The sequence below is a fragment of the Trachinotus anak genome, unplaced genomic scaffold, assembly GCF_046630095.1.
Source record: "Trachinotus anak isolate AG129_WGS33_773 ecotype Australia unplaced genomic scaffold, CSIRO_AGI_Tana_v1 ptg000001l, whole genome shotgun sequence".
Lineage (NCBI taxonomy): Eukaryota > Metazoa > Chordata > Actinopteri > Carangiformes > Carangidae > Trachinotus > Trachinotus anak.
In genome coordinates, this window is record NW_027273852.1 from 14,131,503 (window position 1) to 14,145,708 (window position 14,206).

A 14,206-nucleotide genomic window follows, 5' to 3' on the forward strand; every position below is an offset into this window, starting at 1 on the left:
GTAGATGATACATTTCTCATAGTGAAATACTAACTTTTTACATTTACCAGTATGCTAGTTGACTTCTTACAACTGCTGCCTCTGATCTATAGTGAATTGGATTGGCACAACATTGTAGCATCACACAGGAATTGATGGATTATTTTGCTTACAGTGAACCAGTGAAATGATATGGACAGCGCACACTTGTTTACTGTCTTGCATCATTAAAAGTGCAACAGACTTTCCATCCAGGTTGCTGCTATTAAGTTATTGCATAGAGCCTTAAAGGACCATAAAATTGGTTCAGCACATTCACAACAAATCTCATAGACTTCACAATACAGCCGTTTTGCAAAACATGCAGCAGTTTTAGAAATGTGAGGGCATTTTTCTACCATGCCGGGTGTCCATCTGGGTTCATAAAATATGCAGATGTATTAGCAGATTCTTAAAATTTGCTTGAGTTGAACAACAAGATAAGTTAGATAAGATAATTTTTAGTTTCATTATTGTAATGAGGTAACAAGTGCGGACTTTTCAAATCAATCTGCACCTTAACTGCATTACTATCCAATGATAATGTAACACTTATAAAAATGAATGCAGACTTTATGTTTGTAAAGATGGATCATACAACTCAAGCAAGTTTCACGTCTGCGAACTGATTTTCAAACCTAAGAAAAGTGCGTAGCGTGTATTGGCCAGCAAAAAATGTTAGTACAAGATATGTGGTTAAAGGAGTTATTTGCAAGTTTTGGTACTGCTACATGTTTACTCACCAGTCTAGAAGAAACAAACTTCATCGAACTTCATCCCCTTACTCAAGCAACAATGTTAACTCTTGGCTCTATCATGTCTTTTCCTCTAATGAAGTTAGCACGCTAACCGGCTAGCCCCGACCCTTCTCATTACTTTCCGATAGTGACTCATTGCTCAGCCACCAATCTGCCCAGAAGAAGTGGCGCAGAGGGCGTATTATAACCGCTGGTAAAATAAAGACAGTGATGGCCGAAGCTCTTATCAAGCGACAGTCAGCACCACCCACGTTTGGTCTCAGAGAAAAGTTACAAATAGGCCCTTTTAAGGGCTAAAACACACACACACACACACACACACACACACACACACACACATATACTTGTACTTCTATCTTTGTGAGGACACTCATTGACATAATGCATTCCCTAGCCCCTTACCCTAACCTTAACCATCACAACTGAGTGCCTAACCCTAACCCTGACCCTAACCTTAACCTAAACCTAATTCTAACCATAACTCTAAAACCAAGTCTAACCCTCAAAATGTGATTTGAAGGTGTCTCAAAAAGTGAGGACTGGCCAAAATGTCCTCACTTTCCCAAAATGTCCTCACTCTGTTAGTAAAATACTTTTTTTGGTCCTTACTATGTAGCAAGTACAAGTGTACACACACACACACACACACACACACACACACAGACACACTGGTATGGTAATTTCAGTAGACAATGAGCTGTGATAAAGGTGCTATGGAATACTATCACCACATGGTGAAAAGCATTCATGAATGATTTTACAAGATACAGTATTATATAAAGGCTTTAAGCTATTCTTATAATGCATTATAGATGCGAACCTCATAGAAAGTTACCAACATATAATTTACAAAGCATCAAGCTCAACCTATGCCAGTGACTGTTCTGAACATGTGATCCACAAGCTGCTGAGTGAGCCCTGTGTTTTCTCTCTTTCCTCTCCAGGGGAAAAGCCATACAAATGCACCTGGGATGGCTGCACGTGGAAGTTTGCCCGCTCTGACGAGCTGACAAGGCATTACAGAAAACACACAGGGGTCAAGCCCTTCAAGTGTGCAGACTGTGACCGCAGCTTCTCCAGATCTGACCACTTGGCTCTGCACCGACGGAGACATATGCTGGTGTGAATCAGATGGGGAGAGATAAAGAGAAAGAAAGAGAGAGAGAGAGAGATGAAATGGAACAAACAAACACATACACACACATACACACACACGCACACACACACACACACACACGCACACACACACACACACACACACACACAGGCAGCCGGGGGAGCGGGATCTCCCTATGAATGTTTTCAGCTGGCCTGGACGCACACACACATGCTCATACATAGATGCGCGCACACATACACACGCACACACACACTCTCTCATCTGTCATAAGGAGAGAAGATATAGAGGTGCACAGAGCTTGTGGAGCACAAAACAGGGTCACTTCTGGATCCTCTTTGGGTTGGAAGGAATAGACGGCAGGATCTTTTATTGTCATTGTTTGGAGTATAATAGGGAACTGTCTTTTACAGCACTGTTCATCAATGTTTCACTTTGATTTTTAAAATGAACTCGCACTCTTCATTTGGACAAAAAAAAAATATATATATAATGCAATCGCAACTGTCTCATTTTTGGTATCTTTCTTTTCATTATCATTCAAATGGCTGCTTTTCCAGCATTCATAATGTGAAAGATCTCGTTGTACGGAATGGATTCTTCTGTGTGAGCAGAAACAAGTTAGGCCTGGACTGGATCCCAGGAAAGGATTTTGGCCTAGTCGGAGTTACAAGCAGTATTGATTCGCCGTGCCTCCCTGTGAGTCTGACTTGTGACCAGCAGAGGACGCCATTTCAGCATGGATGGTTTCCTTTGCCCGCTGGAGTCTGCTGTTTCATCAGAGGCATCCCATTTTCAAAGCTAAAAGAGGGCTGGACTTTCACCTTTTTTCCTGTAGCCAGCAAACAATAAAACAGCATGACTCAAAATAGCCACAACCTGAATGGATCAACCTCATCAACATCTCCACTCTTTCAGAGATTCATTGCTTCTTTTCAAACGATGGAAAAAAAAAAGGACGTGCATATCATCCCACCAGCAGAGAAACACACCATTTATGACTAACTCACAGGGCCGGATTACCCCAAATAACATCAGTGCTATTCTTTATGTTGAGCCTCTTGAAATCTTTGGTTGATTTTGTGCTGTGATTAGCAATCAGTAAAGTGCAATCTTAAAGGATAAATATACTTTCAGTATGACAACGTTCGTTTTGTTTATTGAATCTTGCTTTTTTTTTTTTTTTTTTTAAATGCCTGCTTATTGCATATGTTTTACTCAGAAAAATACAACCCCTCATGTACAGTGAACTTTGAAACAATCAGAGGAGATTTTCAGTATGTGAAAAAAAAGAAATAATAATAGAGGCACCTTACAGACTCCTGCTTTCATTCTGTCCTGGTCTATCTGTTTTTATTATTCAGCTCTGTTTTCTCAGCTGGGTTTGACAGTGAAAGGAATTTGTGTTGGTGGTTTTGCACAGCAGCACTTGACCATAAGCTGACATTGACACCGGCTGCAGTGTTACAGGGAAAGCGTGGTACCTGATGTACAATACTGAAGAGCAATACATTCTGAACAAAGTGATGAGAAGGAATGTCAACCTCCTCTTTGTTCTCTTTGCTGATGTCAATATCCAAGGAGAAGTTTTCTAGCTGGGCCAACTCCTCACTCAGTACCATGACTCCCCTGTGTTACCGATTTGGTTTGTAGCTCCAGCACAAGACTCGAATCTGATGCGTCTCAGTTAGTGAGTTACTAGAAATCATTTTATTTTGTTTTATTTTGTTTGTCTCAAATACAGAAAGTCACTTGAAATGTTATCACCTCAGACCAGATATATGTTAACATTATTATCTAATTTACCTGAGATTTGGCTACATGAAATACTGAGAGAAAGAGGAATCACATATGCATGCATACATAGGACATATATAAAAAATACATACACATGCACATACATGAATACATTATGTATGTGCACTAAGGCTACATTTTAGATGCAGTTGCTGGCATAATAAATCTCTGAGTGAACATCACTTAACCTTAATCAGGAAGCTTGATTCAAAAAAAATATTTTTATACTCACAATAACTGCCATTTTTTGCAGGTTATTCCAATGCTCTTATGCTGAGAAGGAGCTGCAGGCATAAACTGAGAGCACCAGGCCAGCCCATATTATTTGATAGTGCTGCTAAATGTATTTATTGGACCGAAGCCAGTGAAAAGAAATGGTAACCTTTTTGATAATAGCACCTTGACAAGCATACACTTAGACACACATAACACACTCTCATGCACATATACACACGCCTGTGCATTTGCATTGAACACCCTCACTTTCAGTAAAGTAGCCAAATCCAGGAAGTCATCCCCACATAATGTATGTGACACCCCCCCTTTTAATGTAATGGAGAATGGTAATGTCTGTTATCATTATTTATGTATATTGTTTGTGCACAGCGTCATTATGCCCAGTTGTATTAACAGTTTGGCAAAAGCATATCAGCACCTTGTTTGTTTATTAGTATGATTTTTCAAATTATTTTATTTCAGATGTCAATTTATAAACGAATAATCATCATCATATTTTATCATCCATATAATGTATAAGATCATTTTATGATTGAGGGGCACTTCGTCATTGCATATAACTCTTTTTCTTCTGTAAAAAGGATCTTTTGAAATGTTGTAATATATGTGATAGTGAAGATAAAACTTATTACAAAGTTCTACAGCCTGTATATACATTGGAAAAATAGGGCTTTTGATTAGTAGATGCAGGAAATACATTTATACATGTAAAGTCTTTTTCAGAGACTGTAATTTATCTAATTTGATATACAGTGAAATGGGGCTAATGGTATTCATCATGTAAATTATCATATGTGGTGTTATATAACAGTTTGCTTTTTTTGGTTTGTGGTTAACTAAGTTCATGATCAAATCATTTTTATTCCTAAGGCTAAACCAGTGTTTGCTATTATCAACAAGTTATTTATATACATTGACCATATTAAGGTACTCGATTCCCTGTGTTGCTATTTTGCTATACCCGGACAAAAAAAATTATATTGATCAAGCACATATCAACAACACATGTACTCTCCTATCCAGTATATGACATTGCATGCCTTAATACAACCGTTTTTTCAAAAATTCAATTAGACTTGAAGGTGGTGTCTCCACAGGACAGGGTGAATTGTATTTCCCTCCAGCGTCTCTTTCCTCGTTTTAAAGCATAATTTTGTAACGGTAACCAGGGTCAAAGTTATGCAATAATAATGAATAGTGCCTCATATCACACACTTGTAATATCAACTGCTCTGTGCAGAATTTCGATTTCAGCATGTGTGCTCAAATTAATAAATTTCAAATGAGTCATCATGGATTTTTTTGGAAAAAGCACAGACAACATTATGCAAGTCGGACCTCCAATGTTTCGCTTTCTTTTTCGCACTGAGCCTTATGCCATTGTGTCAAATGCAGCATCCTCCCATTACACTTTCACAGGCTGTTCATAGCACGCACTGCATTGTTACTTTGCTTGCAATAAGTCACTTCCTCTAAGGGGAGCAAAACTGAGTTACAAAGGCCACTTGATGTTTCAGCTTCAGCACATTAAATCAACTTAGTGATTCCATGGAAGATAATGAGGAATCTTACTCATAGGAAAAAAGAAAATCCTGTGGCTGGGATTCCAGAGTGATGCCTTTGTTTATGAATACTGATCTTACACTTTGTATCAGTTCAATATCTATTTTACTTTCTGTGTAACATCTGCTTTTGATTTCCTGGTTTTGAAAAATTTAAGTAGTGAAACCAATGCCTATGTTTCAAGTTTGCTGATATTACGTACAGTAATCGTTGTTCCTGTATTTATGTAAAGTGAGTGTAGTGTAAATATATTCAGATCTTTCCATTCTTGCTGTTTAAAAAAAAAAACAAAAAGAAAAAAAAAATGTGATATTGCTCAGCATTGCTTCAAAAGGGAGATTCTGCTCACGGAATTCCACATCTGTAAAAGAAAATTTTTAATCCTGATATTTTTCAAAACTTCAAGAACAGGTGTCCTTTTTTTTTCTGTTACGCTTTTCTTTTCTCCAAGAGTTGTTTAAGTATCCAGTCAGTGTTTTTGCCTTTTTCTCTGTATTTTTCATATGGATGGAGCTGTGAAATTAAAATAAGTTCAAACATATACATGTATATTAATATGAATGGAGGCATGAAGGTTAATAAAGTTGCATTTTGTATGTAACACACTGGTATGGAACTAGTTGCTATCTATGACTGAGATGGATGGTATGTGGTTTCAGTGTCGCTGAGACATCTGAGCACTGTACTCACATTCACTGGCATTCAGAAACCTAATCTTGGTATTAGGGAAGCCATTTTAAATGATAGCCGACATACAGTACACAGAGTGCATCTGATCACCACAGGAAGAAGAAAAAAATTTGGTACAACTGTAGACTTATTATTTCGGCTTATTTAAGTAATTACATATTAAAAATCTTTGGTTTGGTTTGATACATATTTAAACATTCAAGAAAAGGATCATGTGCCTTTGTGTAACCTACATTGTATGTTGTTATTCTCCGACCAACAGACAGTGGAGTGGAGTTTTATCATAGCATGTAGTAAATAGACTTTCTGAGAACAGGTTGCGCTTGAAAGAAAACGCCCAGTACATACTGTACAATGCTCTATTATAAATGGATCTGGATGAATGTTTCTGTCTGCCAGGAAAGGATTCCAATGATTACAATAACAAGGTTTCAATTCCCACTTCGCTAAGCATTTTGTTGTGCACATATATCACATGAGTGATTTATCACTCACAACAGCCTATGCTGTGTAAGCTATACTGTACAAGTGAAGTACAGTACAGTGAGTAGAAGCGAAAACCAAATCAGAGCAACAGTTTAGCAATCCACACTGGGAACGTCCTCTGCACCAGGACAAGCTCAGACACCTTCTCCCGTTTGCTCAGTTTCTCTTGGCACCCTTTGCCAGCACTTTTGCTATGACTCATGTCAAGGATGATTTCAAAGAATTAAAAAGACTAAAGAAGTCATCATGTTTTAATTACACTCAATTCTAACTGGTGATAAATATACAACAGCATTAAGGGCGTGCTCCTGAATAATTACAGAACACTGGCGCCGAGTCATGTGTTGCTCTTCCAGGAAGAACAAAAGAGAACCTGAAGGGTAAAGATGATCTACCACTGGGAGATGTAGAGCATGAATAAAATGTGTGTGTTGAATTTCAAACTGCTGAAACAACATCTTCCAAGTTTTGAAAATATTCCATGTAAATATCTGCTCCCTAGTTGTTCCCTCTTGACAAGTGGTTGTCTATGATTTAAAAACAAGCAATTATAATGACAAAGAACCCCTTAAAATTAATCTTTTCACATAACTTTTAACTACAAGTGAAAATCATTGTAATTAGGGAATGTGTCAATGAGCTGTGTGTACTTCTTTACTGATAAATAAATAATTAATTAATACATCTGTGCTATTTTTATACAAAATTTAATACTTGTAGAGGAAATTTTTCCATTATCATGCCTGATATGCTTATTCTATACCAATACAATCTAGGTTCACCTTTAACAATAAGACGTATGAATAGATATAATAAAATACTGTGAAGGAATGAGATCCCCACTGTGCTGAATCTAACAGCTGAATGTTTTTTGTTTCATGGAATTTTAAACTGGAAACACATGTAATATTCTGTAAAATCTGATTTGACATTCAAAAATATGCAACATAATTTATAATATTCAACACAAAACCTTTATTTGCATTATGAGAGTCACATGGCTTCATAGCACATTTTGTTATTTTTTTTTTTTTAAATCAGTTTAGGTTACATCTTCATGTTATGAAGCTAAGACACAAAATATCTGAACGCTTTTCCCATGTGTCAACCATGTCAAAATATTTGTGTGTGTATATACTGTATATTTTTAAAAGTATTGCAATAATTCACTGGCACATCCTCCACTGAGCTGCTACCTTGGCTGGAGAAATTGATGACAGCGTCAGACTGTGACAATATTCGTAATAATTTGATCCATCTCAGACTTTGCCAAGAAATAAAAAATAAACAGTCTCTGCAATTTAAAACAAAGTTTAAAATCTTTATACACCCAAAAATAACCAATGGATTGTATCCTCAAACAGCAGACACAAAATATATACATTTTAACAAATTATAGAAACTTCAAAAATCAATTTTGCTCAACCAGACTCAAATTATGAATAAATTTGGTCATAAATAGAAATTGATGTATTGTGAAAATAAGGAAGGGCAGCCAACATACACCATCATTTTGGCAGAGTAGAGTACCTGATAAAAGAACATTGTCCCAACGGGGCAGCTTTGTTTTTCATTCATCCAAAGAAAAAAAAAAAAAGGAAAAAAAAAGAAAAAAAGCAGTTAAAGGCACTTTGAAAAGGTGTTTGAATACATGGAGAGTAGTCAAAGAAACCGAAAGCTTTCACCAGACGTTCAAACTGGCGGAAACTCAGTCTAAGTAAGTCTTAAAAAAAACCTCAGAGACACCACTTTGAAACCACTTAGGAAGACAAATCATCCGTGATGTGATCCTGTTGTGAGCAGAGAATATCTAATGCTGGGACACACGCTTTGCAACCAAAACAAAATCAAGATGAACGAACATCAACTTGACAACTTCTAGGGGAAAGAAAATAAATCTGACCTACTGCTGAAATCTCATGTACTCAAAACTGTATATGTGAAGTGGCTGAAGTTAACATGGGGAAGTCCATCAAAATTCATTTAACCTTTTCAGTAATTGAATCAAGTCCATGTACTGATCATAAAAGTCCTTAAATATAAAAAAAAAAAAAAAATGCACCAATTGTGTTTATCTCTGCCCCAAAGCATTGAGCACTTTCTGTCATGTCCATATGTGTGTTATGTTATAGGAGTCAATGAGTTACAATGCAGTCCAACTGATTATGATTAATATCTCATAACCACTGTCTCCCTTTCATTTTAGATAAATACAGATTTTGTTTTGCTTTGAATGAAGTTACCCTCGGTGACAAAGTGTCCAATAACTCTGGCAGTGTTAAAGTCGGGCTGCACGCACCACATGGCTACTCGTCCCAGTGTTCACTCGCTCTTCACATCCCTCTGCTGTGCCTTTCATGAAATCCACAACTTGTTTCCAGTACAACTTTAACTAACTGATGTGTTACTTTTTATATTACACACCCTCCGGCCAACTACTTGATCTAACTCAGCACTTGCTTTATGGCAGTTTGCTATTGAAGTTAATTAAATAAAAGCCCATATGATACAGATATAATCCGTACAATGACTAAATCGAAAATGAAAGATTGATATTTCCTGAAATGTTCATAATCTGAAGAAAATAAAAGCTTAAAAAGATTCAATATGATTCCATCTTAACATTTGGCTAATGATTTTTTGACTGACACCTCAGGAAAATGGGCACACGCATGGAAATAAAATAAGGCAACGGTAATATTTAATCTTTTTACAATAAAAGAAACAAGACATGTGGGCCAGCACTGCTAAGAATTTTTCAACTGGGAAGTGAGTGGAATAATCCACCAGTTTTAATTTGTTTGCTGATATGTAAGTGCCGGTTCTTTGTCTGCGTTTAGTGAAAAATTAAAAAAAAAAGATTGACTTGGTTTGCAGGAGGGTGTCTCTAGCGCTGGTGTCTCTTCATGTGTAGGGCCAGGTGGTCGGAGCGGGAGAAACAGCGGTTACATATTCCACACTGGAAAGGCTTTGCCCCCGTGTGCTTCCTGAAATGGCGAGTCAGCTCATCAGAACGAGCGAAGCGCCAATCACATCCCTCCCAGGAGCACCGGTAAGGCTTCTCTCCTTCAGTGGAGAAAAAACAACAGACATTCATCACATGTCCAAATACATTTCCCTTAAAAGTACTGAATATTTCCTCATATGTCAAAAGACTAATGAGGGAGTTTTGATGATGAAAAAACTGACACCATGCCTGTGAGCCATAAATCACAGCGTGGCCTGTCTTTCTCCCTGCCCCCTTTATGAGAGCTGCAGGGTTTATGTGATTTGACAGCAGTGAGATGTGGGCCAGGTCCGTCAGCAGACAGAATGCATCTGCATGCCAAGTACATTTTTCTGCCTGGCAACATCACCACTTTCACCCCAAAATAAGAATGCAACTCCAAACACTTTACCTGTATGGGTCCGTAGATGGGCTTTTAAGTGAGAAGACTTGGTGTATACTTTCTTGCATCCTAAAAAAAAAGAGAGAGAGAGCTCATTAAGAACTTTCAGGTCATGTTTTAAAAAGGAACATTTCCATTTTTAACGCTGTAAAAGAACAGAAGACTCACCTGGGACATCACAGTGGTGAATCCTCCGTCTCTCCAGATCAGGGTTATTCCTTCGATTGTACCTGACTGGAGCTGACTGGGCCAGGACTGGGGACAGTGGGCCAACACCTGGCGTTGTTGGAACCGGTGTCAGGCTTGAATGCTGGACCGCCCCAGCACCTGGACTTTGGACGAATCCAATACTGGAATTTTGGTCTGGACTTTGGATTGGAGCTAAAGTGGAATTCTGTCCTGGATCGATGGGATTATGGGTCTGAAAAGTTAACTTAGAGGCGATGCTGGCTTCATAGGAGGGAGGTGGGGACAGATTGTGAAGGAGCTCCTTCCCCCTGTCTGGACTTGGGGGCTCGGAGGTTGGCGGAGAAGGTGGCAAATAGGTTGGTCTCTGCTGATGGCCTAAGTGTTGATTAAATTGAAAACATTCACCGTGAGGACTGCCTGTGTGTTTCGCAGAATTCTGCACCGGGCCTACGTGGATGTTCCCATTTGGAAGACTTAATGGGACCATGGGGATGGAGTTCAGCTGCGACCCGTGAACAAGCTGCTCCAAATCAGAGTTCAAAAGCTGAAACAGGGGGACATCCTGAAAATCTGGCACTTCCTGTTTGATGAAAAAGTTACCACTTGCTGTGTCGGCTGCATTAAAAACACCCGGGAGCGTCGGTGGCACCCCGTTGCCCTGACAGGTGGGGTGCATCAGGGAGTGTGACGGCTCTGTTTTAATCTGTCTCACAGTCCTGCAGAGACCTGGGTGCAGGTACGTGACGTCAGGTAGGAGCAGGCTCATGTTGACGCTGTAAGGGGAAGCGAAGTCCTCGGTGAAAGGCGGCTCGAGCATCAGAGCGCCATCCCTGCACAACATTTTGGAATTTACTATGTCCTGCGGGTGCGGAGACAGGTAGCTGTCCATCTCTGATTTCCCCTGGAAAACAAAAGCGGAGAAGATGATCAGGTCATGGTTTGGTAGTGTCTGTTACTCCAAACACAGCGGTTTTAGAAAAACACAGGTGTCCAGTGATGGACTCAGGCTCTCACATGGGTTCTTGAAAGAGCTTCATTCTGAGATACTTTCCCCTTCAACACTTGTGAATGCAGCAAGATTTGGATTTAGAGTCGTGCACATTGAAACGCCTCACTGGCCCCTTTAGTTCTCCTTGTAAAAAAAAAAAAAAAAAAAAAGATTCCAGGACCCTTTAAAAAAAAAAAAGACCTGCTGCTTAATGTAAAACCACGACCAGACTCCCCACCATTTTCCACTGATGCTGAAGAATCATGACACTTACAAAACAAGCTACTGTGAATGTATTTGTGGATGCATTTGGGGCCTGCACTTGGTGTCTACACACTGCCACATCAAAGACGCACCCCCCCTCTCCACACACACACACACACACACACACCCCTCCCTTTACAAGCAGCAGACACCCCTCCTGAAACGCACCAGCCTGAGCTGTTTGGAAATACATGGCTGAAATTAGAACATCCAGTTGCTCTGCAGCGCTATGCATCTCTTCCTCGCAAGTTTTCGGGAGCTGGGTGCAGCGTTTCACATCCCAGCCGTGCCCCGCTTTCGATTCAGCCTAGTCAGTGAATGTCAGCATCAATACAGACATTCAAAGCTCACAATTTGAGTCGCGGGATGGGGGCAGCAGCCGTAAATGTTTCAGCGAGTAAACACACCGGCCCTACCGCCAATATTAGGCTTACACCCATAAATGAAAACAGCCTGTTTTTTGGTTTTTTTTTCTGCTTTGATCAGCAACATGCAGCCTCTCTCTACGTCAAAAGCAGCAGGCATCAGTAAACACTGTGATGCTCCGAGGCAGATGCAGAAGAGAGGGAAAAAAAAAAAAAAAAAAAAATTGCAGTCCCCTACCAAATTGTAATCATGATAAGATGAAGTTCCCGGGATGGCATCCCTCGTGTTGCAGGGCACTTGTCCATGATCTCCACCTCTCCGACCGTCGGCTGCCAGCGGCGCGGTGCTTTTCTGAAGAAACTGCGCGTCCTGCCCCGGAGCAACCCAAACATGATTCCTTACGGCAGCGGCCATAAAAGCAGAGGTGACTGTCTAACTATCCGAAATCTTTCACAAATAAATTAAGCATAGGTATTTTTTTTTTGGTTTTTTGTTTTTTGGTTTTTTTTTTTTGTTTCGACACAATCTGCACAGGCAAAGCAGCGGCTGTCAAACGCTCATTCTCTCCTATTTTGCGCTGGCTTGTCAAATTACGCAACTGCGTGGTATCAGCGCGTCCGCAGGGCGGGGCTGAACACGCACAAAATAATAAACAGGACAACCGGGCGATCGGGATACACCTAGTGTAATGAATACTGGGGTTGTACGACGAGCTGAAACGGCTGAGGGAGAAATAGAAAATAACACCAAACACGTGTGTGTGTGTGTGTGTGTGTGTGTGTGTGTGTGTGTGTGTGTGGGTGGGGGTGGGGGGGTCAAATCGAGGAAGATGAACGTGTCAGGTGTTACTGTCCATAAATGAGCCGTTTATTCGCACACACCAAAATAAAGGGAGTCTTCTTTAACTTTTGTATGACTTGAGATTTGTTCAAACTGGTCATAAACCTCTTTGAGGGCCACAGAGGTGTTGGGAATAAAGATAATTTAACCTATTTTCTCCCCCCCCCCCCCCCCCCCCGCTTTTTTTTTTTTAATAAAAAGATTGATTCAATACTTTCTGACCTCAAAGACTTCTCTGGACAAATTAAAAGTGATGAGCTCTCCACGTTTCACCCACAGTGGATCAAGTTAGTATTCCTATCATCTTTAGATGCAGTTTCTGATTTTCTTTGAGCCTCCAGCACACTTGGGTCCTGGTCTGGCATGTTAAAAACGCCACTGCAGTGCAGCTGTCTGTCAGGACTGCATACTTGATGCCAACATTCCTGAGCCAGCAGTGAAGCCTGCGCGCACTCATATACCAGGAGTAGATGTTTCCAGCAAAATAGCCCATCATTTCACTCAAAAACAAACTGTGTCACACTTAAATTCAGCAGTGATGATGTGTGTCTGAAGCTGCCTGCACTGGTTTGAACTTTCTCCTATAATAAAGCAAACTAAGCTGCTAAAGCTGCATTCAGTTTGGATTCATTTGGCACCTTACTCACCTTTTGTCGTGACCTTGTATGAACTTTGACTTGACGTTTTTATTTGCCCCCCCCCTCCCCCCGTTTTTGTTCTTTATATCCTCAGGTATACTCCAGATATTTGGCTTAGCAATGAAAAAGAAACAGTAATCCAACCTGGAGCCCTCTTGAGATCACAGTGACAGAAGCACTTTATACCTCAGCTTAACAAAACAGAACTGACATGTCACAATTTCTGGGTCCCCCCCCCCACACACACACAGGTGTATGAAGTATTGGCTGATGTCAGTCATAGTGCCAGTGCAACGTGCTGGAACTCGAAACACAGGTATGACACAACGTTGGCATGGATGTGGAGGCTAAGCAGCATTTCACCATAAGAAAAAAAAACACACACACACAAGAATCTGTGTGTGCAAGGATGTTTTCTTTTAAATGTGACATTTACTGCCACTCCCATCTCTGTTTTTCTTCAGGCAGTGTTTGTCCTCTTATTAAATACTGTAACTGCACCCGCTGCAGGCTTGACTGAACACGTTTCAGATGTGAATATCTCTGAGGTTTGGTAGGGTCATGTGTGACACCTAAAGATACTGAAAGAAAATGTTTCTACAGTTTGTATAAAATAACATTCTAACATTTTAACACTGAAAATTCATATTCACACAGAGCTATCTTTAGCTGCAAAGCTGTGAAATGACACAGGATCTTATGCGGTCTTTTTCCTCTCATAAATCCCTCCTCAAAACTAATTTTATCTCATGGCCTCCTGCTAACTCAGTAATTTGTTTATCATCACATTTTACCTCTAGGAGTCTTAATTTAATTTATTTCTAAATCTCCTGTTGCTGTATTATTCTTGATTCACAGTAAATCAC

The 14,206-nt window shown here is 39.8% G+C and overlaps 2 protein-coding genes across 8 annotated transcripts in view; one reads left to right on the forward strand and one right to left on the reverse strand.

The window, feature by feature from the left end:
* Window positions 1–6,091, forward strand: part of klf12b (Kruppel like factor 12b) — a 40,834-nt gene extending 34,743 nt beyond the window's left edge. For all 6 annotated transcript variants that reach the window (XM_071479313.1, XM_071479335.1, XM_071479345.1 and 3 more), the window contains one exon: window positions 1,721–6,091. In XM_071479313.1, the coding sequence (XP_071335414.1) occupies window positions 1,721–1,902 (182 nt within the window). In that variant the 3' untranslated portion in view covers window positions 1,903–6,091. The remainder of the gene's footprint in view (window positions 1–1,720) is intronic.
* A 1,263-nt stretch (window positions 6,092–7,354) lies between these two features.
* klf5b (Kruppel like factor 5b) lies at window positions 7,355–13,498 on the reverse strand. 2 transcript variants are annotated; one of them, XM_071479290.1, is made up of 4 exons: window positions 13,350–13,498; window positions 10,224–11,145; window positions 10,065–10,124; window positions 7,355–9,732 (listed from the first exon to the last, which is right to left on the reverse strand). In XM_071479290.1, exons 2-4 carry the CDS (start codon window positions 11,131–11,133, stop codon window positions 9,554–9,556), a joined length of 1,149 nt encoding a protein of 382 aa, XP_071335391.1. In that variant the 5' UTR covers window positions 11,134–11,145; window positions 13,350–13,498; the 3' UTR covers window positions 7,355–9,553. The 2 variants fall into 2 exon arrangements, with proteins under 2 accessions (XP_071335391.1, XP_071335381.1); XM_071479280.1 differs by lacking the exon at window positions 13,350–13,498 and adding an exon at window positions 12,100–12,553.
* Between the last annotated feature and the right edge of the window lie 708 nt (window positions 13,499–14,206).